This window comes from Pseudonaja textilis, chromosome Z (assembly GCF_049901715.1).
Source record: "Pseudonaja textilis isolate UNSWEBS1 chromosome Z, rPseTex1.2, whole genome shotgun sequence".
Taxonomy (NCBI): domain Eukaryota; kingdom Metazoa; phylum Chordata; class Lepidosauria; order Squamata; family Elapidae; genus Pseudonaja; species Pseudonaja textilis.
In genome coordinates, this window is record NC_142008.1 from 192,028 (window position 1) to 213,242 (window position 21,215).

Consider the following 21,215-nt stretch of genomic DNA (forward strand, 5'->3'; position numbering starts at 1 on the left):
AGTTGGCACAAACTAAGATGGCATCCACGCCCCAAAGCAGTTGAAGGAATCTGTGAAAATTTTGCAGGCAGTTCTTGCCCTACAGCCGCAATTCAACTCCCCCAAATTTCCATCATTAAGCGAGACAGCCATCAAGTGAATTTTGTCCCCTTTTGGGCCATGGTTGCTAAGTGAATCACTGCAATATGGTCAGTAAGCAAATCTTGTTTCCCCATTTGCCAATCAGAGCAGTCGCCAAAGAGGATCACCGTCCCTGCTATCATAAATACAAGTCGGTTGACAAGCATACGAATATTGATTCTGTGACCGAACAGAATGCCATCACGGTCGTAAGGGTGAAACACGATCGGCCCTTTTTGTTTTGAGGGCCGTTGTCACTCCGAACAGTCGCTAAATGAACCATCATAACTCAAGGACCAGCCGTATTTGGCCTTTTCGTGCAAAATATCCCCCAGGGACCAAGGCGAAGGGGTCAGTTAAACATTACCGACCTGAGTAGAATTTGAACTCTAGGCAAATAAAGAGATTGGAAGCGGATCCAACTTGGAAATATGTTGGTATTTAAGCAGACAGAAATAAAGATCCAAGAGAGGAATAGGGGAGGCAAGCTAAGAAACGAACAGTTAAAGCTTTAGAGCAGGGGTCAGGGAACTTTTACCTCTTACCCCCAAAAATTTATAAACGCAGACGTTACCCCTCCCGGCCTCCCCTCCCCGGCCACCTCAGGCTGCTGACACATAATTTGGAGGTCGAGGCGGGAGGAGGTGCCCCCCCGCGGCTGGGAAGAAGGCGGGATAGCTCGCTCCAGGGAATGAAATGTCACCAGGCTCCCCGAGGGCTTCTGGGAATTTTCTCGGGGCCAAGGCGGCAGTTGCAGGTGCCTCTTCGCTTCCTGTGTGCCTGGCAGTGATGAGAGGCTTCAGGGGAGGGAGCCGGGCTGGCTGGCTAGTTGGCAGGCAGGCAGGGCCTGGGGCGAGGAAGCGGGAAGGGAGGATGATATTTGGGAGCCACGGTGACACAAACTGCGCGAAAAGCGTGCGGTCATCGCAGCGCGGGGAAAGCGTCCCTTTTCCCAAAATGCTCTGCCCTATGCCAGAAGCTCGCCTTCCCCTAAAAACGGGTGGCGCGGCTCTTGCAGAATCTAGCCTGGAGTCATTTCCGACCCAGGAAACAAGGGTGGGGTGGAGGGGATAAATTTGCCTCAAGGGTGTTTTAATAACTGCTGCTATGCCGATAGTTCCGCCATTGGCCAGCGCAACCTCCTCATTACCCCCAGATTTTCACTTTTACCCCATTTGGGGTAATTTACCCCTGTTCCCTGACCACTGCTTTAGAGCGATTAAGAGATGATGGTTAGAAAGGGAATATGGTTAAATACTGTAGCGGCATAATCAAAGTTAGAATAGGGATGGAAACTAGTGAGAGGGGGAAATTAATAAAATACACATTTTTATATAATAAGGAGAAGTAATAATAAGAGGGGAAATTGGAATTTGAATGATGGTATTACTAAGTATACTTAAATAATATGGTGACTGGCATAAAAATAATATATTCAACTACTAGCTGGATACCTGCGCTTCACTACGAAACTCTGTAGTCAGGCTTAGTTTTGGGGGAGGAAAGTAAGGGGGGAAAATTTCTGCCTCTGCCTACCAGCCTCCATCGGTATTCACCTGTCTAGCATTCTGTCAGTGTGTGAGAGAGTTGAGGGCTGTTTGGAAACTGAAACCATATTTGCTGTATGAGCAAGGAGGAGACAGCAAGGAGCCTGGGTGTGGCTTAGCTCAACTGCTCTGAACTAAAGCTGTTTGGGGCTGCTGTGAAACTGAAAGTGAAACTCCTCTCCTCTGCTTGTGTTTTGCATTTGGAAGAGATTTCTTTTCGGGTGGGGAAGGGGAGTCAAACTCCTTAGTATCAGAGCATAGTAATAATAATATAGGAAATACTCTAAATGCTCTGATGGTCGTTTCAAAGAATCCTTTCTTAGTGAGCCCCTAAAAGCCAAGAGGAACATCTGGGCCAAATTTCAAGTTTGTAGGCTTTACGGTTCTGGAGATTTTGTGATGATGTGTGAGGGGTATTTTGCTTTTATATACAGAGATAGATTGATTGAATCAATAACGATTATAATTCAATATGGATATGTGAATGTTTGCTAAATGTATCAGACTTGATTAAAATACTTTATTTGTATTAAAATATATAACCTGCAGAATATGGTGATTGACATAAAAATAATATATTGAAACATTGAATAACCCGATAAGGAATGATTATAAATTGAATAAGCAAATAATGGAAGATTTTAATTTAACATAAATGTTTTTACTAATTATTAGAATTAGATAAGCTTGCTAAATGTAATGAATATTAATAATATTCTATTTGTATGAAAAGGTATGACAGAATAGGGTGACTGGTATAAAAATGACACACTGAAATATTGAATAACTAAATAATGAAAGATCTAATAAAAATATGTGTACTGTTACCAGAATTGTATAATCTTGTGAAATGAAACAAATATGATTAATACTATTTTATTTGTATTAAAATGTATGACACTCAGTTGCCACACTGTTCACGCATTGATAGGTTTGTAAAAAGTAAAAACTTGGTGGGAAAAGAGAAAGAAATATTGTTTTATTTAATGGCAGAAAATCCAGACCTCACCACTTTCACTGGGACTTCCAGATACCATTTGTCCCCCCAAAATTGAAGAGAATTATTATTATTATTATTATTATTATTATTATTATTATTCACAAAAATGACAGTGTACACAGCAAATGAGATAACTAATCAATTATTATTTCATATCACAAATCACTAGTCAATTATTATTATCAAATCAATTATTATTGTTGTTGCTTTGTTTTTCATTGTTGTTTGTTATTGGTATCATTATTATTAGAATTTGGGGGGCAAACCAGGAGAAAAGAGAAGCGTTTCCCAGCAGTGTAAGGTCAAAAAAGTCAAGATGGCGGCGACACACCTTTAAAAAAAGGGGGTTCTGGGCTGTGAGCAGAGCAGAGCAGCCATCTTGATTCTTGATGCTCTGAGGATACAACGAGGAGGGATGGAACGGCCTGATTCTCAACCTTGGTCACTTTAAGAAGGGTGGACTGCAACTCCCAGAATTCCCTAGCCTGCCAAGATGGGGCTGGGGGTTCTGGGAGTGGAAGTCCTCCCCTCTTAAAGCATGGCTGGCTGGGGGATTCTGGGAGTCGAAGTCCACCATTTTAAATAAATTATCCTGGCTGGAGGATTCTGGGAATTGAAGTCCCCTCTCTTAAAGAGGACAAACACTGATTTAATAAAATATTTCCGCCATGGAGGAAATCTCTCATCGTGCCATGGGTGGAAGAGGCCGGCCGTCTCCCTGAAAATGGACAGAGACCTCCCAAACCCAGCAGGCAAGTGCAGCCCACTCCCACAATTACTTCCAATTACTTCTCTTCTTAACGCCGCCACAGGGAAGATTCCAGAGACTGTTGGGAAAAAAAGAAAGAAATCAAAATATCAGTCAGGATATGCGGGCAAATCCTCGAGGTACAATCCAAAATGGATTCCCCCCCCCCACCAATTTCAGTCGCTAAACGTGCACTGACAATGCTCCGCAGGCAGTCCTTCGGCCTTATGAGCCCACGATGGATGTTGCTCAGGGAGAGGGTCGTGAAGTAAGTTTTGCCTCGTCTTACGACCTTTCTCGCCGTGAAGTGAATCACTGCCATTACAAAATTGAGGGACACGGTTGTGGCAGCCATGGGTTGTAAGTGTGAAAAATGGTCATAAGTTGCTTTGTTCTTTGAATGGTCACTAAGTGAACCGTTATAAGTCGAGGACTCCCTGTGTGAGGATCACAGGCAGTCCTCAACTTACGACCACAAATTTCTGTCCCTACACTTGCAGCTATGAGGATCCACCGGGAGTCCTTGGCTTATGATTACAATGGAACCCCATATTTATGTCACTAAGCGAGATGCTTGTTCAGTCAGTTTTGTCTCATTTTACAACCTCCCCACTGTCGTTAAATGAATCACTAGAGCTATTAAAGTTAGGAACATGGTCGTTAAGGGAATCTACTCTTCCCTGTTAATTTTGCTCCCTGGAAGGTCGTAAAAACAGGATTGTGTGACCCCAGGAAGCTGCGACCGTAATAAATGCGAGTCAGTTGTCAAGGTTCTGAATTCTGATCACGTGACCCTGAGGACGCCACAACAGTCGTTAAGTGTGCACAAGGGTCCTAAGTGACTTTTTACAGTGCCATTGTAGCTTTGAACAGTCACTAAATGAACTGTCATAAGTCGGGGACTATATAATGCATTCATAAGGACCAGTAACAGTTTTTCTGTTTCGGGAGAATTGTTTTCCCTGGTTCTCGGCTGCTTTTTGGCCTCAAGAGTTGGTTAAAGGTTAAAGGTCACTTGGCTATACAGGTAGTCCTTGATGGCAGTTCACTTAGTGACCATGTGAAGGGACGACGGCACTGAAAAAAAAGGGGCTGTGATCTGCTGTCAGGATTCCGGCAGTTCCCCCCATTTCAATGCAGAGTCTCAAGCCAAACTTCCAAAACTTCCAAAGGATTTATTGGGAGTGAACATGTCCGGCACTGCCTGGGTGGAGCCGACTCTGAGACACATCATTCCTTGTCCCCCTTGACCCTGGTTTTCCCCCCCACCCCACCCCTCTGAGTGTGTCATAAATCATATTCTCCAATGAGACACCTCCATAGCCCAGAGTCATCAATCCTGTTTCTCCAATTAGGATTTCGCCTCGGCAGAAACTTCAGTCACCTAGTTACTATCTTTGAACAACTATGTATGGAATGCGCTTTGGGTTTCCAAGCTGCCGCACTGCTCCCCCCTCCCTTTCTGTTGGCAACTCTTAAGAAGACCATAGAAGTATTTTATGAGTTGACAGGAGGTACTGTTCTAAGAAAGCAGTCGCTCTCTCTGTATTCTCCAATGGGACACATCCATAGCCAAGAGTCATCCATCATGCTCTCCAGTAATAATCTTGTGCACCAACAGCTTTGGTTGCCAAAATGATTATCTGAAACATTTTAGGAATGCACTGCTCCCCCCGCTTCCTTTCTGCTCGCAACTAAAAAGACCGAAGGAATATCTTTTTTAGTTGAGAAAAATGAGTTCGCGGCTCTGCACTCCTCAAAATTTCTGCAACCAGTACGCCAGAACCGGCCCAAACCGGCTGAATATCACCTCTGTCTTTGACTTACAATGATTTGTTTGGTGATCGCTCAAAGATATAATAGCACTGGGGAGAAAAATGACCTATGGCCAGTCCTCACAGTTACGACCATCACAACGTTTCCCCACCACAGTCACGTGATGCAAATTTGGGGCCTGCCAACTGGCGTTTATTTCACATCATTTGCGACGTTTCCACCAGCAAAATCAATAGGGAGAAAGCAGGATTCACTTAGTGACTGAGTGTTTCACTTAAGGACAGCCATGATTGGCTTAACTGCCATTGGAGAGAAAGTTCTTAAAATTGGAACTGGGCCAGATTCATTTAGCGACCGACTGATTCACTTAAGGACGGTAGCGAATGGCTTAATCGTCGTGGGCGAAAAGGCGCATAAAATGGGGCATAGCTGATTCCACACCTGCCTTGCTTAACAACGGAATGTCGGCTCTGAATTGCCGTCATAAGTCCAGGACTATCTGTTAGGGCTAATTTTATTTCTCTGGCTGAAAAGGCTTGACCCTAAGAGGAAACGCTGACCGAGGTTGTGCAGAGGTAGTCGTAGATTTACGATGCTTCACTTAGTGATCATCCGAAGTTACAAGGTCCGTGAAAAAAGGGACTTAGGACCAGTTTTCACACTTACGACCATTGCAGCAGTAAAAGTAAACCATGGTTTAATGCGACATGAGAGCTCGGCTAAAATTAATCCCTGCATTATTGATTTACAGGCAGTCCTCGACTTATAATGATTCATTTAGTGACCACTGGAAGTTGCAACGGCACTGAAAAAGTCCCTTATGATCGTTTTCCACACTTACAACTGTTGGTCACCTGATCAAAATTGATCAACTGACTCCCATTTATGATGGTCACAGCATCTCCGGGGGCCACACGATCCCCTTTGACGACCATTTGATGAGCTGGATTCACTTAACGACAGGGAGACTAACTTTTCAGCTTCTGCAATTCACTTCCCAACGGCGGCAAGAAAGGTCGCGAAAGCGGAACAAAACTCACTCAACCAACGTCTTGCTTAGCAAACGAACTTGGGGGGGGGCTCAATTGCAGTCGTAAACCAAGGACTCAGCTGTGGTTCGGGATGGGAAGAGTGATTCACTTAATAACGTTGGTTGTCCAAGGGGAGACAAAAAGTCACTTCACAAGTGTCTCACTTGGTGATATAAATTCTGGGCTCGATTGTGGTCGTAAGTCGAGGACAAGCGAGCTCCGTGTGCGTGTGTGTGTGTGTGTGTGCGCGCGTGCACGCATGTATATATCACACAAACACACACACACCCTTGTGTCCCCCTCTTGAACCTTGGTTCTAACCAAAGGATAGCTCTTCCCACACTCCAAAAACTAAAACTCTCACCTCTTAATCTACCTTGGGGAGGGGTGTCAGCGTCCCAGAATGCACCGGGAAGGGGGGTCCTTTGGCACCGGCTTCTCTTGCCTGGGGGAGGGCGCCTTCTTCTTCCGCCTTCTCTTGCGGAGGACCCTGGGAGGATCAGGAGAAGTGGCGGGTATGAGAGCCGGAGCAGCCCCCATTCCCAAAACACACCGAGAGGACCCAGGACCCATAACTCTGTGGAGATAAGAGCAAACCCTCCTCCCTTCTAGCACTGAGGATGTTCCCTAGTGGGGTGATGAGACGTCTGCAGAAAAACCACCCAGCTCAGAGAGCACCAAGGACCCCACAATCCTCCTCTTCTCTCCCCCTCTTCCTCTTCCTCCTCCCTCCCTCACCTTCCCTTCTAGCGCTGATGATGTTAACCAGTTTGGTAATTAGATGTTTGCAGGGAAACCACTAAGCTGAGAGAGCATCAAAAAAACCCAAAGCCCTTTTCTTCTTTGCCATTCCCCTCCTGTCCCTCCTCCTCCTCCTCTTCCTCTTCTTCTCCTCCTCCTTCTTCTCCCTTCTCCTCCTCTTCCTCTTCCCCCTCTTCTTCCTCTTTCTCTCCCACCACTTTCCTCCTCCTCCTCCTTTCTGCAAACCCCTCTCCTTTCTAGCACTGATGCTGTTCCCTAGTTGGGTCATAAGACGTCTGCAAGAAAAAAAAAACCCAGATCGGGGAGTCCCAGGGGCCCCTTTAGGCCAAGAGCAGCCAGCTTTCGAGTCTGCCGATCCATCCCGGATGCCCCCTTGCACCCCAAAGCCTTGCCCCGCCGTGGCAAAAGGCTGGTTCCCAGGATCACCACCCTCTCAAGGACTGTGGGAAGAGCAACGTACCCAATAGTGGGATTCAAACTTTTTTTTACTCCCGGTTCTATGAGAGTGTGCTTTGTGCACGCACAGTGTTCGAAATACACCCATTTCAAGCACTACAGCTAGGCAACCCCGGTAAGGAAAACAGCTGAGACGCAGGAATCTACTGTGCCGCGTGAATCAGCTGAGCTGAAAAACGCAGAAATACAGGACAGGATAGGGTGGGGCCAGCTGATCGTTGGTGCGATTGGTTTGCTAGAACCGTTCCGAAATGGCTGCACCCCGCCGTGGAACGTACCCCCGAAGCCCTGCCCCACTCACCACGGTCCCCATCAGCCCTCGGCTCAGAGCGGAGAGGCTGCCCAAGCGGTAAGGTCTCCATCGCCTCCGCAGGTACTGGGTAGTTCGGATGATCCGGACGGTGGCCGTGCCCCCCTCTCCACGGCCATCCTGCGGGGAAGGAGAGGTCGTAGAGAAGACCGGCTGCTTTACAACAGCCCCCTCCCCCTCCCCCTCTTCCCCACCCACCCCCCAGGGGTTAAATTCGACCCTCTGGCTCTTCCTATCCAGCCTGCTTGAGGCAGATCAACGTGGCCTTGCAGGCACAGGGGACACACTTCAATCAGGATAGAGCTGGAAGGGGCCTTGGAGGTCATCTAGTCTGACCCCTTGCTCGAGCAGTAGACCCCCTACAGAATTACAGAATAATAGAGTTGGGAGGGGGGCTCAGAGGTCATCTAGTCTGACCACCTGCTCGAGCAGGAGACCCTGACAGAATCGGAATTGGAAGGGACCTCGGAGGTCAAATAGTCCGACCCCCCCCCGCTCGAGCAGGAGACCCTTGCAGAATTACAGAATAGTAGAGTTGGGAGGGACCTTGGAGGTCATCTAGTCTGACCCCCTGCTCGAGCAGGAGGCCTTATACCCATTTCAGACAAATGGGTCGTCCACTTTCTTCCCGAAAACCTCCAGCACTGAAGCACCCACAACTTCTGGTGGCCACTGCTGAGTTGTCCTCCGTGCTGGGAAATTCCTCCTTCGTGCCGGGTTGCTAATCCCGTTGATGAGCTTCCACCTCTCGCTTCTTTGTCCTGCACGATGGCCGAGAAGTCCACCGATCAACTAAGGCCTCCATTCCCACCCCCGGATTGTACCGACCTGCGTCTGGCCAGGTTCCTCTGCTTCCTCTTCTCCGTCCGACGGGTCAACAAAAACCACGATGACGATGGTGGCAACCAAGACCCACAACAGCCGGGAATCCATTCTGGAGAACCACCAGAAGATCTCCGGAGATCTTCCCTCCAGTCTGAACATCTCCTGGGAGAAGCAGAGAGGAGGAGGAGGAGGAGGAGGAGGAGTCCAGGCACCTTGAACGATGGTTAAAGATTAACCGATGTCCTACAAAGAAAGATTAACTTGGATTGAAGAAGAATCCAAGGGTGGGGACCATGGAGATTTTCCATTTGACCTCCAGAGTGAGAGGACACTCGGTGGAAAAAATGTGGCCTCTGGAGCAGGAGGGGATGGAGGGGATGAACCAAGGAAGTCTGGACTTCAGCAAGAGAAAAGGAGAAGCTGGCTCAGATGTTGAGCACCTGTGACTGGCCATTGCCAGAAGAAGGAGAAGAAGGAGAAGGAGAAGGAGAAGGAGAAGGAGAAGAAGAAGAAGAAGAAGAAGAAGAAGAAGAAGAAGAAGAAGAAGAAGAAGAAGAAGAAGAAGAAGAAGAAGAAGAAGAAGAAGAAGAAGAAGAAGAAGAAGAAGAAGAAGAAGAAGAAGAAGAAGAAGGGAGGAGGAAGGAGAAGGAGAAGGAGAAGGAGAAGAAGAAGAAGAAGAAGAAGAAGAAGAAGGAGGAGGAGGAGGAGGAGGAGGAGGAGGAGGAGGAGGAGGAGGAGGAGGAGGAGGAGGAGGAGAAGAAGAAGAAGAAGAAGAAGAAGAAGAAGAAGAAGAAGAAGAAGAAGAAGAAGAAGAAGAAGAAGAAGAAGAAGAAGAAGAAGAAGGGAGGAGGAAGGAGAAGGAGAAGGAGAAGAAGAAGAAGAAGAAGAAGGAGGAGGAGGAGGAGGAGGAGGAGGAGGAGGAGGAGGAGGAGGAGGAGAAGAAGAAGAAGAAGAAGAAGAAGAAGAAGAAGAAGAAGAAGAAGAAGAAGAAGAAGAAGAAGAAGAAGAAGAAGAAGAAGAAGAAGAAGAAGAAGAAGATGATTGCGGTGACATGGTAGCCGCCTTCCAATCTTTGAGGGTCGCCTACCAAGAAGAGGGGGCCCAACTGTTCTCCAAAGCCCCTGAAGGCAGGACAAGAAGCAAAGATGGAAACTCATCAAGGGGAGAACCTGGAATTAAGGAGAAACTTCCTGACAGTGAGAACAACCAACCAGTGGAACAGCTTGCCACTAGAAGCTGCCGGTGCTCCATTACTGGAGTTTTCTAAGAAGAGACGGGACAAGCATTTGTCAAGGATGGTATGAAGCCTCCACTAGAAGATCTCCAAAGTCCCTTCCTACCTGATGATTCAACGTTAATCTATGTTGATGGTCTAGAGAAGAACGGGCGAAGGGCCATCCCTGGACATCAAGATACCCAGGAGATGCTACCTGGAAATCGCCGCTCAGTGGGGTCAGGATAAATGGAGGAAATTCTCCATCTTGCTGGCCTCCACTTGTCCACCCATCGCAGGAGCTCTAGGGGTGGACCTCCAAAGACCAGAGAGATGTTCTTTTTTGAAAGAGAGAGCGTAGTCAATGGGCTGAGCAGAGCAGCCACAATGCCCGGGCGTTGGTGGGATGCTGCCGGTTTAACAACCAATTCAGGAAGCACGTCTGGTCCTCCTTAGAAGCTCAGCTGTTCACCTTCCAAGTCAGCAACGGTAAGTAGAACAGCGAGTGCGGGTGTAAATCAGCTGTGCCGCACAACTGAGATGCGCTACAAAGCAGGAAATAAAGGACAGGATAGGACGGGGCCAATTGATCATTGGCGCAACCAGTTCGCTCAAACTGGTCCGAACCAGCAGAATCCCACCACTGCACCTGTCCTACACCAGCGGTCCTAAGTCGGCATAATACCTGGATGAGATCCCACTTTGGAGAACCTCCACGTCAACTCATAAAACATCCCTGTGCCTTTTTAGTAGTTGCCATACAAAAGGGGGGACGAAGGAAATCTGGAAGAGCAGTACAGCAGTTTGGAAACTGAAAGTACATTCCGACTCTTCTCTTTAAAAGACTGTAACTAAAATACAAGAGCTTTTGCCCATGAATGTATTTAATTGGAGAACATGAGTGATGACACCCAGCCTGTGAATGTGCTCAATTGCAGAATCTGGTTTATGAGACACCCAGGCAGGAGGATCAGGAGGAGGAGGAGGAGGAGGAGGAGGAGGAGGAGGAGGAGGAGGAGGAGGAGGAGGAGGAGGAGGAGGAGGAGGAGGAGAAAGAGGAGGAGGAAGAAAAGGAATAGGAGGTGGAAGAGGAGGAGGAAGAGGAAGAGGAGGAGGAAGAGAAGGTGGAAGAGGAGGAGGAGGGAGGAGGAAGAGGAGAAAAGGGAGAAGAGGAGGAGGGAGAGGAGTAGGAAGAGGAGAAGAAGAGGAGCAGGAGGAAGAAAAGGAGGAGGAAGAGGAGGAGGAGGAAAAGGAGGTGGAAGAGGAGGAGGAGGAAGAGGAGGAGCCAGAGGAGCAGGAGGAGCAGGAGGAAGAGGAAGAGGAGGAGGAAGAGAAAGAGGAGGAAAAGGAGGAAGAAGAAGAGGAAGAGGAGGAGGTTGAAGTGGAGTAGGGAGGAGGAAGAGGAGGAGGAGGAAGAGGAAGAGGAAGAGAAGGTGGAAGAGGAGGTGGAAGAGGAGGAGGAAGAGGAAGCAGAGGAGGAAGAGGAGGAAGAGGAGGAAGAGGAGGAAGAACAGGAGGAGGAAGAGGAAGAGGGGGGAGGAGGAGGAGGAAAAGGAGGAAGAATAAGAGGAAGAGGAGGTGGAAGAGGAGGAGAAAGAAGAGGAGGAGGTGGAGGAGGGAGGAGGAACAGGAGGAGGAAAAGGAGGATGAAGAGGAGGAGGGGAGGGAGAGGGGAGGAGGAGGAGCTGGAGGAGGAGGAAGAGCAGGAGGAGGAGGAAGAGGAGGAGGAGCAAGATGAGATGGACGAGGGAGGAGGAAGAGGAGGAGGAGGGAGGAGGGAGAGGAGGAGGGAGAGGAGAAGGAGGAAAGGGAGGTGGAAGAGGAGGAGGAGGAAGAGGAGGAGCAGGAGGAAGAGGAGGAGCAGGAGGAAGAAGAGGAGCAGGGGTGGAAGAGGAGGAGGAGGAGCAGGAGGAGCAGGAGCAGGAAGAAGAAGAGCAGGAGGAGGAAAAGGAGGAGGAGGAAGAGGAGGAGGAGAGGAAGAGGAGGAGCAGGAGGAAGAGGAAGAGGAGGAGGAAGGATTCTGGCCTGCAGGCCGCTGACAAAGAGGCCGCGCAGGTAGCCATGCAGCACCAGCAGCAGCTCGTGGACCATGGTGCCACGCAGGGACCAGGCCTGAGCCCCAGTGACTCCCCCGGCCTCCTTAGGGCAGAGCCAGCTCTGGATGCTCGATCATCCCCCTGCACAGGGAGGGAGGGTGGGAGGGTCGGTTAGAGGAGGGGCAGGATGCCAAAATAGCCTCAGGAGAGGGGAGGAGGGAGCGGGAGGGCCAGGCCTGGTCATTCAGCTGGTTCACCGAACTGCGCACAAGTTAACAACCGGTTCAGCTCAACCGGTGCGAACTGGCTGAATCCCACCACCGCCTTGGAGGTCAGGAGACCCCACCCCATTCCATCCAATCTTCCTGTCCAATTTTTCCTTGAAGGTCTCCAGACCTCCAGACATGACCCCTCATATCTGGAAAGCTGGCTTGGGTTTTTTTTATCTGGTTCTACCTCCAGACCTGAGGTGGACCGTTTCTGATCTCCTACGGGGAGGAACCTTCAACCTGCCTTGGAGGAACTGTGGGGAGAGAAGCGAGAGATACCAGACGAGCGTTTCTAGAGGCGCTTCTGGAAGATCTTCCCGAAAGAAGGACAGGAATTCCACCTGTCCCTTTGTATCGTAAAACACACAAGCGAAAGGGCGAAAATTCAGAATTTAAACTCTTTATTTGCAAAATCAGTTTATTGAGTATTGTTTGATTGTAACAGGGATAATCTGGATTTGAAATGCGGATTCTTTTTCATCTTCATGCTTGTATTCAGAGGAAGAGACTCATCCATATGGCTGGAGGGCTAGATATTAAATGATCGATGATAAATTATTGAAGAGGCAGAGACAGAGAGAATGAATGGAGGGATGGATAGATAAAACAGACAGACAGATAGATAGAAAACAGAGAAAGATAGATAAAGAGAGAGAGATGAGAGATGAAAGAGATATGATGGATGGATGGATAGATGATAGAGGGAGGGAGATAGATAGATGGATGGATGGATGGATGGATGGATAGATGATAGAGGGAGGGAGATAGATGGATGGATGGATGGATGGATGGATGGATGGATGGATGGATGGATGGATAAAGGGATAGGTGATAGATAGATAGATAGATAGATAGATAGATAGATAGACAGACAGATAGAGAGACAGACACAGATGATGGATGGATGGATGGATGGATGGGAGAAAATAGAGATAGGTAGATAGACAGACAGACAGACAGACAGACAGACAGACAGACAGATAGATAGATAGATAGATAGATAGATAGATATGGATGAATGGATGATGGATAGATGGATGGATAAATATAGATGGATTGATATTAAATGATTGATGATAAATTATTGAAGAGATAGATAGATGGATGGATGGATGATAGGGAGGTAGAATTTTATATATGTATTTCTTTTCATTTTTTCTTACTGTCTTCAGTTTTTATCTTTTGTTATTGTAAGCTGCCCAGGTTTGTCCCGAGGTACGATGGTCAGCCAATGCAATAAGTAAATCCGTAAATCAATATATCTGTAAATCAATAAATCAGTAAATCAACAAATCAGCATATCAATAAAACAATAAAACAATCAATTAAATGAAATAGCAAATCAATAAATCAGCAAATCAATAAATCAGCAAATCAATAAATCAGTAAATCAATAAATCAGTACATCAGTAAACCAGAAAATCAATATTGTTTCTTTTTCTATTTCTCTGCCTGCCTGCCTGTCTTTCTTCTCCTATTTGTTCTTGGCTCTTCTTTGCACCTTCTGTTTTTTTTCTTTGTATTCCTTTCCTGTTTTTTTTTTTAAATTGCATTCGCTTTTATCTTTTTAATTCCAACGTTGAATAAAATTACTATTTTTTTTAAAAAAAGAGGAACACCTTTGAATCCCCCACGAGCTCAAACTGAGCCCCTTCTACCCCTCTCCGGTTCTCTGACGTACCTGCATGCTGGAATCGACACGCATCAAATGGCCCAGAGGTCTTCGTCGTCCTTGGGCATGTTCGCAGGGGTCGAGAGCTCCAGCTGCAGAAGGGAAGATCAAAATGTCGAGTGTGGAGTTAGCCGGGAGCGGAACGGGATGATTCGCACAGCCAGGTGGGCGTGGCTGGGTGGGCGTGGTCCAGTGCACGCAGCTAGCTTGGACCTGCTAACTCGGTGCAGCCGAGTCAGTGTGGAACAAGTGACACTGGCTAACTCCGTGGTGGTGAACCTTTTCGGCACCGAGTGCCGAAATGGGGGCACGCATGCCGTAAACCACAAAGGAAGTTGCCGGCATGCGCACAAGCGCAGGAAACTGGAAGGTCAGCTTCCCGGCACATGCATGCACGCTGGCCATCTGGTCTTCTGTTTTCTAACATGCATGCATGCACGAAGATCAGCTGGCTTACACATGCATGCATGCCAGGGAGCTGCTCTTCCAGTTTCCAGTGCTCCCACATGCGCACAGACCAGCTGACTGGCAAATGCATGCGTGCCGGGGGGCTGCTTTTCCTGTTTCCAACGCTCTCCTGCATGCGAAGACCGGCTAGTTGGGTGTGCGTGTGCGTGTGCGTGCCAGAACCCGCAAGAGCAATGGGCAATGGCTGGCGTGCCCAGAGAGATGGGTCTGCCTGCCACTGCATGGCATAGGTTGGCCATCACGGGGCTAACTTGGTGTGGGATGACTTGGCACCCCACCAAACTACCAGCAGCCAAACACGCGCAAACACCCACATCCCATTCTGAGTTGGGGTCTTTTCTTTACAGGGGAAGGAGAAAACCTTACCCACCAGCTCGGATGTGGATCAAAGTCCTCCCACTTGGAATGTTGTGTGTGTGCGTATATGTGTTTGTGTGTGCAGCACACCAAAGGAGACCTCCTTCTCCTCAACCCGTATATCTGTCAACTCAAAAATATTTCTCTGGTGTTTTAGAGCTGCCAGCAAAAAGGGAGTGGAAGGAACGGTACATTCCTTAAATGCTTCAGATAATTCCTGGGTGGCCAAAGCTTCTAGCGCACAAGATTATCACTGGAGAGCATGATTGATGACTCTTGGCTATGGATGTGTCCCATTGGAGAATATACATCCAGGGCGTGGGGGGAAGTCCAGGGTCAAGGGTGAGATGAATGATGTGTCTCAGGGTCGGCTTCACCCAGGTAACACCAGCATGTTCACTCCTAATAAATCTTCTTTAAACTCTGTGAGACGTGGCTGGAGACTCATGATTTAAATGGGGGTGGATTGCAGAGACCCGACAGCATCTGAGCATTGGTGTTTCCCTGTCTGGTACCACCACCACCCGCCGAAGGCACAGCCAGAGGCAAGGATTTGGTTGGGTGCAGAGTGGTCTCCATGCCGAGTTAGCCTGGGCAACGTGTTCCGCGCCGAGGCTCCCCACCCAAGCCGGACTCTCTCCGTTCCCAAACTTCGGGGTGGGCCTCAAAAATGTTAGCAACCAGTTCTCTGCCCGGTTGCTGGGGGGTGTGTGTGCCCATAGTAGGTGTGGCCTAGTTGGTCTATTGCACCATGGCCGTGGGGGGCGGGGCGTTTTTGCCCTCTCCGGGCTCCGGAGGCTCCCTGGAAGCTGTAAACGGGCCCATTTCCGGCCTTCCCGAACTTCCGGAAGGCCCGTTTTTCTCCCTCCACGAGCCTCCACACGCATCCGGCGTCCAAAACGGGCCCTGTGGGGACTCCTGGGAGGGGAGGGGCCAGGCAGGAGTGGGATTTGGGAGTTCGCTGAACTGCACAGAATCTGAGCTGGGGGGGGCTCAGGGCCCAAACCCCCACGGACCCCCAGTGGCCCACCTCTGCCCAACACCCCTTGAAACCCCTGGGTATATCCTGAAGGATGTCAGATCCTTCTCAAATTCTTCCTCACCTGGATTCTGCTGCAGGAGAGAACACCTACCGAGGAAGTCTACCAACCAAAACGGCTATTTCACCAGGTTGGAGACAAGGAGGACTAGCGGCAGGCAGGGCAGCAGCATTCCAGTTCTTTGAGGGGGGGGGCTGTCCCGAAGAAGAGGGGGAGGGAATTGCCCCAAACACCACAAGGCAAAGCAAGAAGCAATGGATGGAAACTCACCCAGGAGAGAAGCAACCCGTCAGGGCTCCGACAAATCCACCCCCATTCGAATCATGAGTCTCTAGCCGCATCTCCCAAAGTTTTTTAAAAAAATCATTTATAGGGAGTGACCACGTTGGCATTACCCGGGTGCGGCCGATGCTGAGACACACCATTCATCTCACCCTGGACCCCCACCCCCACCCCCGGATGTACATTCTCCAATGGGACCCACGGATTTCTTGGTTTGCAGCCATTGTGCTCACAGAGTTGGGCTGGACTACTTGCAGCCAGAGGCTGTGGAGAGTGGGGTGTGTGTGTGTGCGTGTGTGCGTGCGTGCGCGCCATCATTTTGCTCTGGGGCTTGCCAGAAACATGGGAACAGTGGGGGAAATTTCGATCAATAAAGAGTCATCACAGGCACGTAGGCTCCAGACATCAAGAAGACGAGCCGTGAGAACCAAGGACACCTCACAGGTCTTTGCCAAACCCGAAAGGCATTTTCTCATAACAATATCCTGACTCTTAATTGGACAATGTGTGACCTGCAATCACAGAGGGAGGAAAAACGCTAGGAAGTATGTGGATTGCACGGGAATTAGCTAGAGCGGGTTTTGGCTTCGGCTGTGCCAAAATGAGGTATTCCATACAATTTTGCGTTCGCAGGTTGGATCATCTCAAGTGGGCTTGTCAGCCAGAACCTTGGCACATACCTGTACAGCAGTTCCAAAAATCGGTAAGTCAGCGAGGTCAGGTATCAGTGGCTCCTCAGGCTGGAAAAAATAAACAGGCGTCAAACGGCCAGGTTCCTCCCAAAAGGCGCAAAATGCGTTTGCTTAACTCTTGGTGTGGGGGTTCAGCAGGGACAGGATTCTACCAGTTTGGACCAGTTCCGATGATGCTGTGCAGTTCGGAGAACCAGCAAAACGTGCCCCTGGGTGGCCCCGCCCCCTCCGTCCACCCCTCCCCTTCCAACTCGGTCAGTCCTTATCATGCACACATGACATAGCAACCATGCCCAAGTCTTAGTGGACAGCCAGCTCAATAGGAGCCAGCCGTGTGCAGCAGCAGCAGCCCAAAAAGGCCAATGCAATTCTAAGTTGCCTTAACGGAGGGATACAATCGAGATCAAGGGAGGTACTAATACCACTCTATAAAGCCTTAGTAAGGCCACACCTAGAGTCCTGCATCCAGTTTTGGTCACCACACTATAAAAAAGAGGTTGAGACTCTAGAAAAAGTGCAGAGAAGAGCAACCAGGAGGATGAGGGGACTGGAGACTAAAACATACGATGAACTGGTGAAGGGAACTGAGCCTGGCTAGTCTAGGGAAGAGAAAGACCAAGGCAGACAGGAGAGAAGTCTTCCAATATTTGAGGGCCTTCCACAGAGAGGAAGAGGAGGTCAAGCTCTTTTCTAAAGCACCTTTGAAGGCCAGACAAGGAACAATGGATGGAAACTGAACAAGGAGAGATTCAACCTGGAAATAAGGAGAAACTTTCTGACAGGGAGAACAATCCACCCAGGGAACAGAAGTTGCCCTCGGAAGTTGTGGGAGCTTCATCTGGAGGCTGGAGGCTTCCAAGAAGAGGCTGGACTGCCAATTGTCAGAAGTGGTGCAGGGTCTCCTGCTTGGGCAGAGGGTTGGACTAGATGACCTACAAGGCCCCTTCCAACTCTGATTATTTGTTGTCTGTTATCGCTGACTGCCTTCTCCCCTGCCCAGTCACTCTGTAAGATATTTCTGTTTTTTTCCCTCCTGACGATCAGCTGCTCCGATGATGATCAGCTGTGCCAGGGTCCCCCTCACTGCCTTACAGCTCCGCCCAGGAGGCTTCCCAGAGACCCCAAAATCCAGCACAGGGGAGGGCTGCAAAAAGAAGAAGAAGCCACGCCCACCCAGTCACATGGCCATACCTGCCTAGCCACGCCCACCCAGCTACACCCATAGGACCAGTTTGCTACAAAACTTGAATTTTTATTTTATTTTATTTATTTGCCAATCGCTTACAAGATAATAGGTATAAGTATAAACATAGTTATGAATCCATGAAATGGGTATATATATGAAAAATAAAAGAAACAATAGGACAGGGACGGGAAGCACGTTTACCTATCACACACACACACACACACACACACACAAACGGTCGGGGGCGGGGGAGACCAGGGTCCAGGGTGAGAGGAAACGGGTTAAGCCAGCGCTCCCAATCTTTCCGGCACAGGTAGCGGGGAGGGGAGTGACTCTGGGTCGGGGCGGGCGAGCGCTGGCAGCTTCACTGGCGCAAGTGATGCGCAGGTGCGCCCGCGTTTGCCCCCCTCCCCGCCCCCTCCCGTTTGCAGAAATGGAGACCTGCGCCACGTTCTTCTATCTACTACCTGGTTATGGAAGATGAGGGAGTAACATCCCAAACGATTACGGCAGCGATCCCGGGCCGCTCTCCGGACTCGTTCTCCTACCTGGGAAGAGGGGAAAACCGTCTCCTCAGCAGCCGGCTGGAGAAACTGAGGCGCCCTTTCAGGGGAAGGCAGCCTTTCCCAACCCAGCTGTCTGACTACAACTCCCATCCTCTCTTCAAGCTGAGCTGAGTAGAACCACGTGAACCCGTTCCAGATCAGTCCAGGAAGGAAACAACCTCCCCGTCTGTTACCCCTGAGGTTGTTACCTAGTTGGATCATGAAACGTCTGCCAGCCAGCTCACAGAGCCCCAAGGACCCCATACTCCTTTCTCCTTCTCCTCCTCCTCCTCCTCCTTTTTCCTCCTCTCCACACACCTCCCCCCCCTTGTAGTACTGCTGTTGTTGCATGAAACATCTCTAAGAAAGCCACCAATAGTAGCCCTCCTCTTCTTTCCCCTCCTCTTCCTCCTCCTCCTCCTCCTCCTTCTCTTTCTTCTCCTCCAACCCCACTTCCATCTAGCATTGATGACGTTCCCTAGATGGGTCATGAAACGTCTACAAGGAAACCACCCAGCTCAGAGAGCCCCAAGGACCCTACAAGAAACACCTCTGTAAGCTGATCAGCCTGAAGGAAGACCTCCTGGCCCCATTACTCCCCTAACCACCAACAGTGTGAACTCACCGGATTGGTGACCACAGTTGCAACCACCAAAGCCAAGAGGATCACCAAGATCAACCAAGGGTTCTTCATGGCCATCTGGGTGCGCAGAATTTGAGGCAAGCGCTGTTGTGTTGAGAACTCACCGAGTTGTCTACCTCTGTCTCTGGACTTTGATTCTGGCTTTGCCGTAATGGGGTATTGTTGAAACATCTGGATTGTTAGCATAAGGCCGAGCAACGGCCTTCAGCCTCTGGTTAATGATTTAGCCAATGATGGGCTCCAAGCCTTCTTCAGAAGTTATCGGGCCAGGAGATAGCTTTGCTTTGAGTATCTGTTTGCGGACTTTTCACTGCTGCACCAAGCCTTGATTCCCCTACCATCCTTCCTTCCTTCCTTCCTTCCTTCCTTCCTTCCTTCCTTCCTTCCTTCCTTCCTTCCTTCTTCCCTTCCTTCCTTCCTCCCTCCCATACTTACCTAACCTACCTTCCTTTCCTACTTACCTTCCTTCCTACCTAACTACTTATCTACCTTCCTTCCTTCTACCTACTTACCTAGCTACTTACTTTCTTTCTTTCCTGTAGTTTTTCTTTTTTTAATAAAATTTTATTGGTTTTTTTAAAAAACATAAACAAACAAAACATAAAAACATCAAATCATCTTCCATACATGTACATACAGTGTGCTGGTTGGTTTACACATTGTTTTGTGCTTCCATTTCATAGTCTTCGATTATAATTACATTGTATATAATCTCGTATTTTCAATCAATATATTAAATACATTAATACCATTATTAATCAATCACTTGACTATACTTTTATTCATTCATGTTTTCCAAAATGATCATATTTTACTTAATTTGTTTTATGACAATTCATATTATCATCCCAGATCTATCCTAGAATCATTTTGTAGATATAATAAGAAAAGAATACATCTTTATATATTTATTATTTTCTAAAAGTCTGCATATTTCATTACTATATTTTATTGTCTAACCATTGATAGGATAGATCCCAAATTTTATAAAATTGTTTATCATCTTGTTCTCTAATTTCAAATGTCAATCAACTCATTTCAGCACATTCCAATACCTACCTTCCTTCCTACCTAGCTACTTACCTATCCTCCTTCTTACCTACCTACTTACCTAGCTACCTTCCTACCTACTTTCCTTCCTTCCTTCCTTCCTTCCTTCCTTCCTTCCTTCCTTCCTTCCTTCCTTCCTTCCTTCCTTCCTTCCTTCCTTCCTTCCTACCATATTATCCCCTTTCAGGACCAGCAACATCTAGCCAAGGGAAGACGAAGGAGAAGGGATTAAAGAAATTCAAGGCAAGAGATGAAATGTATCTAAACACATAGAGCTGGGAGGGACCTCTGAGGTTGTCTAGTCCAGCCCCCTGCTCAAACAGGAAACCCTTACAGAATTAAAGAACAACAGAGTTAGGAGAGATCTTGGAGGTCATCTAGTCCAGACCCCTGTTCAAGCAGGAGACCCTGATAGAATCATAGAATGACAGAGATGGAAGGGGCCTTGGAGGTCATCTAGTCCAGACCCCTGCTCAAGGAGGAGGCCCTTACAGAATCATAGAATGAGACTTGGCGGGACCTTGGAGGTCATCTAGTCTAGCAGTCGCTAACCTGTAGGCTGCAGCCCACTGGTGGTCCGCAAGAAAATGTTGGTGGGCCGCAGAGAAATCTCACCCCCAGAGCACCCCCAAAGCAATTAATCCGGGCTGTGCAGAAACACAAGGCTGCATCGCCCACATGGCCCGCGGGAACCCTCCCGCCCACTCACTCCTTACCCAGCAAACTTACCTGCTAAGTTGCTATTTTTCCTTTTTCCGACCATCAGCTGTTCTGCTGTGCCAGGAGATTTAGATTAGCTAGGAAGCAGGAAACGGTTGGATTTCTTGCTTTCTAGCTAGTCTTTAGATCAGCCGAACCTCCCTTAGGACTGAAGGTTTTATTTTTCAGTGCAGACTCACAGCAAGCAAATTTTATGTGACAGGCTGAGCTAGCCGATGGCAGATAGATAGATCACTGAATGATTCTGTGAGCAACTCAATCTGCCTGCCTGCTTTGCCTGATTTTGGGTAAAAGTTGCTCTCTTTTTTATAAAAAATTCAATATTTATATAAATATTTATAATATTTACATACCAGCCATGCCCAGCCAGTCATATGACCAGCAAGCCACACCCACAAATTAGGCCACACCCACAGAGCTAGTTAGTGGTCCCTGGGATTTAAAATTATGAGTTTGGTGGTCCCTGA

General features: G+C 48.4%; 1 protein-coding gene and 1 long non-coding RNA gene across 2 annotated transcripts; both read right to left on the bottom strand.

Annotated features, from left to right (window-relative positions):
* Nucleotides 1-2,343: 2,343 nt before the first annotated feature.
* LOC148123880 (uncharacterized) lies at nt 2,344-9,436 on the bottom strand. Its single transcript, XM_087915276.1, has 4 exons — nt 8,579-9,436; nt 7,742-7,870; nt 6,587-6,712; nt 2,344-3,494 (listed from the first exon to the last, which is right to left on the bottom strand). Exons 1-3 carry the CDS (start codon nt 8,732-8,734, stop codon nt 6,590-6,592), a joined length of 408 nt encoding a protein of 135 aa, XP_087771402.1. The 5' UTR covers nt 8,735-9,436; the 3' UTR covers nt 2,344-3,494; nt 6,587-6,589.
* A 3,041-nt stretch (nt 9,437-12,477) lies between these two features.
* LOC148123881 (uncharacterized) lies at nt 12,478-19,146 on the bottom strand. The gene is made up of 5 exons (XR_015739898.1): nt 18,961-19,146; nt 18,258-18,338; nt 16,593-16,652; nt 13,775-13,857; nt 12,478-13,355 (listed from the first exon to the last, which is right to left on the bottom strand). It is a non-coding gene; the product is annotated as an uncharacterized LOC148123881 (long non-coding RNA).
* Nucleotides 19,147-21,215: the final 2,069 nt, after the last annotated feature.

Bases quoted from the DNA above. Each gene is read 5' to 3' on its own strand.
- LOC148123880 (XM_087915276.1), bottom strand. From the start codon at position 8,734: ATGTTCAGACTGGAGGGAAGATCTCCGGAGATCTTCTGGTGGTTCTCC. The intron at 7,871-8,578 runs GTCGGTACAATC...CCTTCCCCGCAG, and splicing joins AGGAACCTGGCCAGACGCAG to GATGGCCGTGGAGAGGGGGG. The intron at 6,713-7,741 runs GTGAGTGGGGCA...TGATCCTCCCAG, and splicing joins GAGGGCTGATGGGGACCGTG to GGTCCTCCGCAAGAGAAGGC.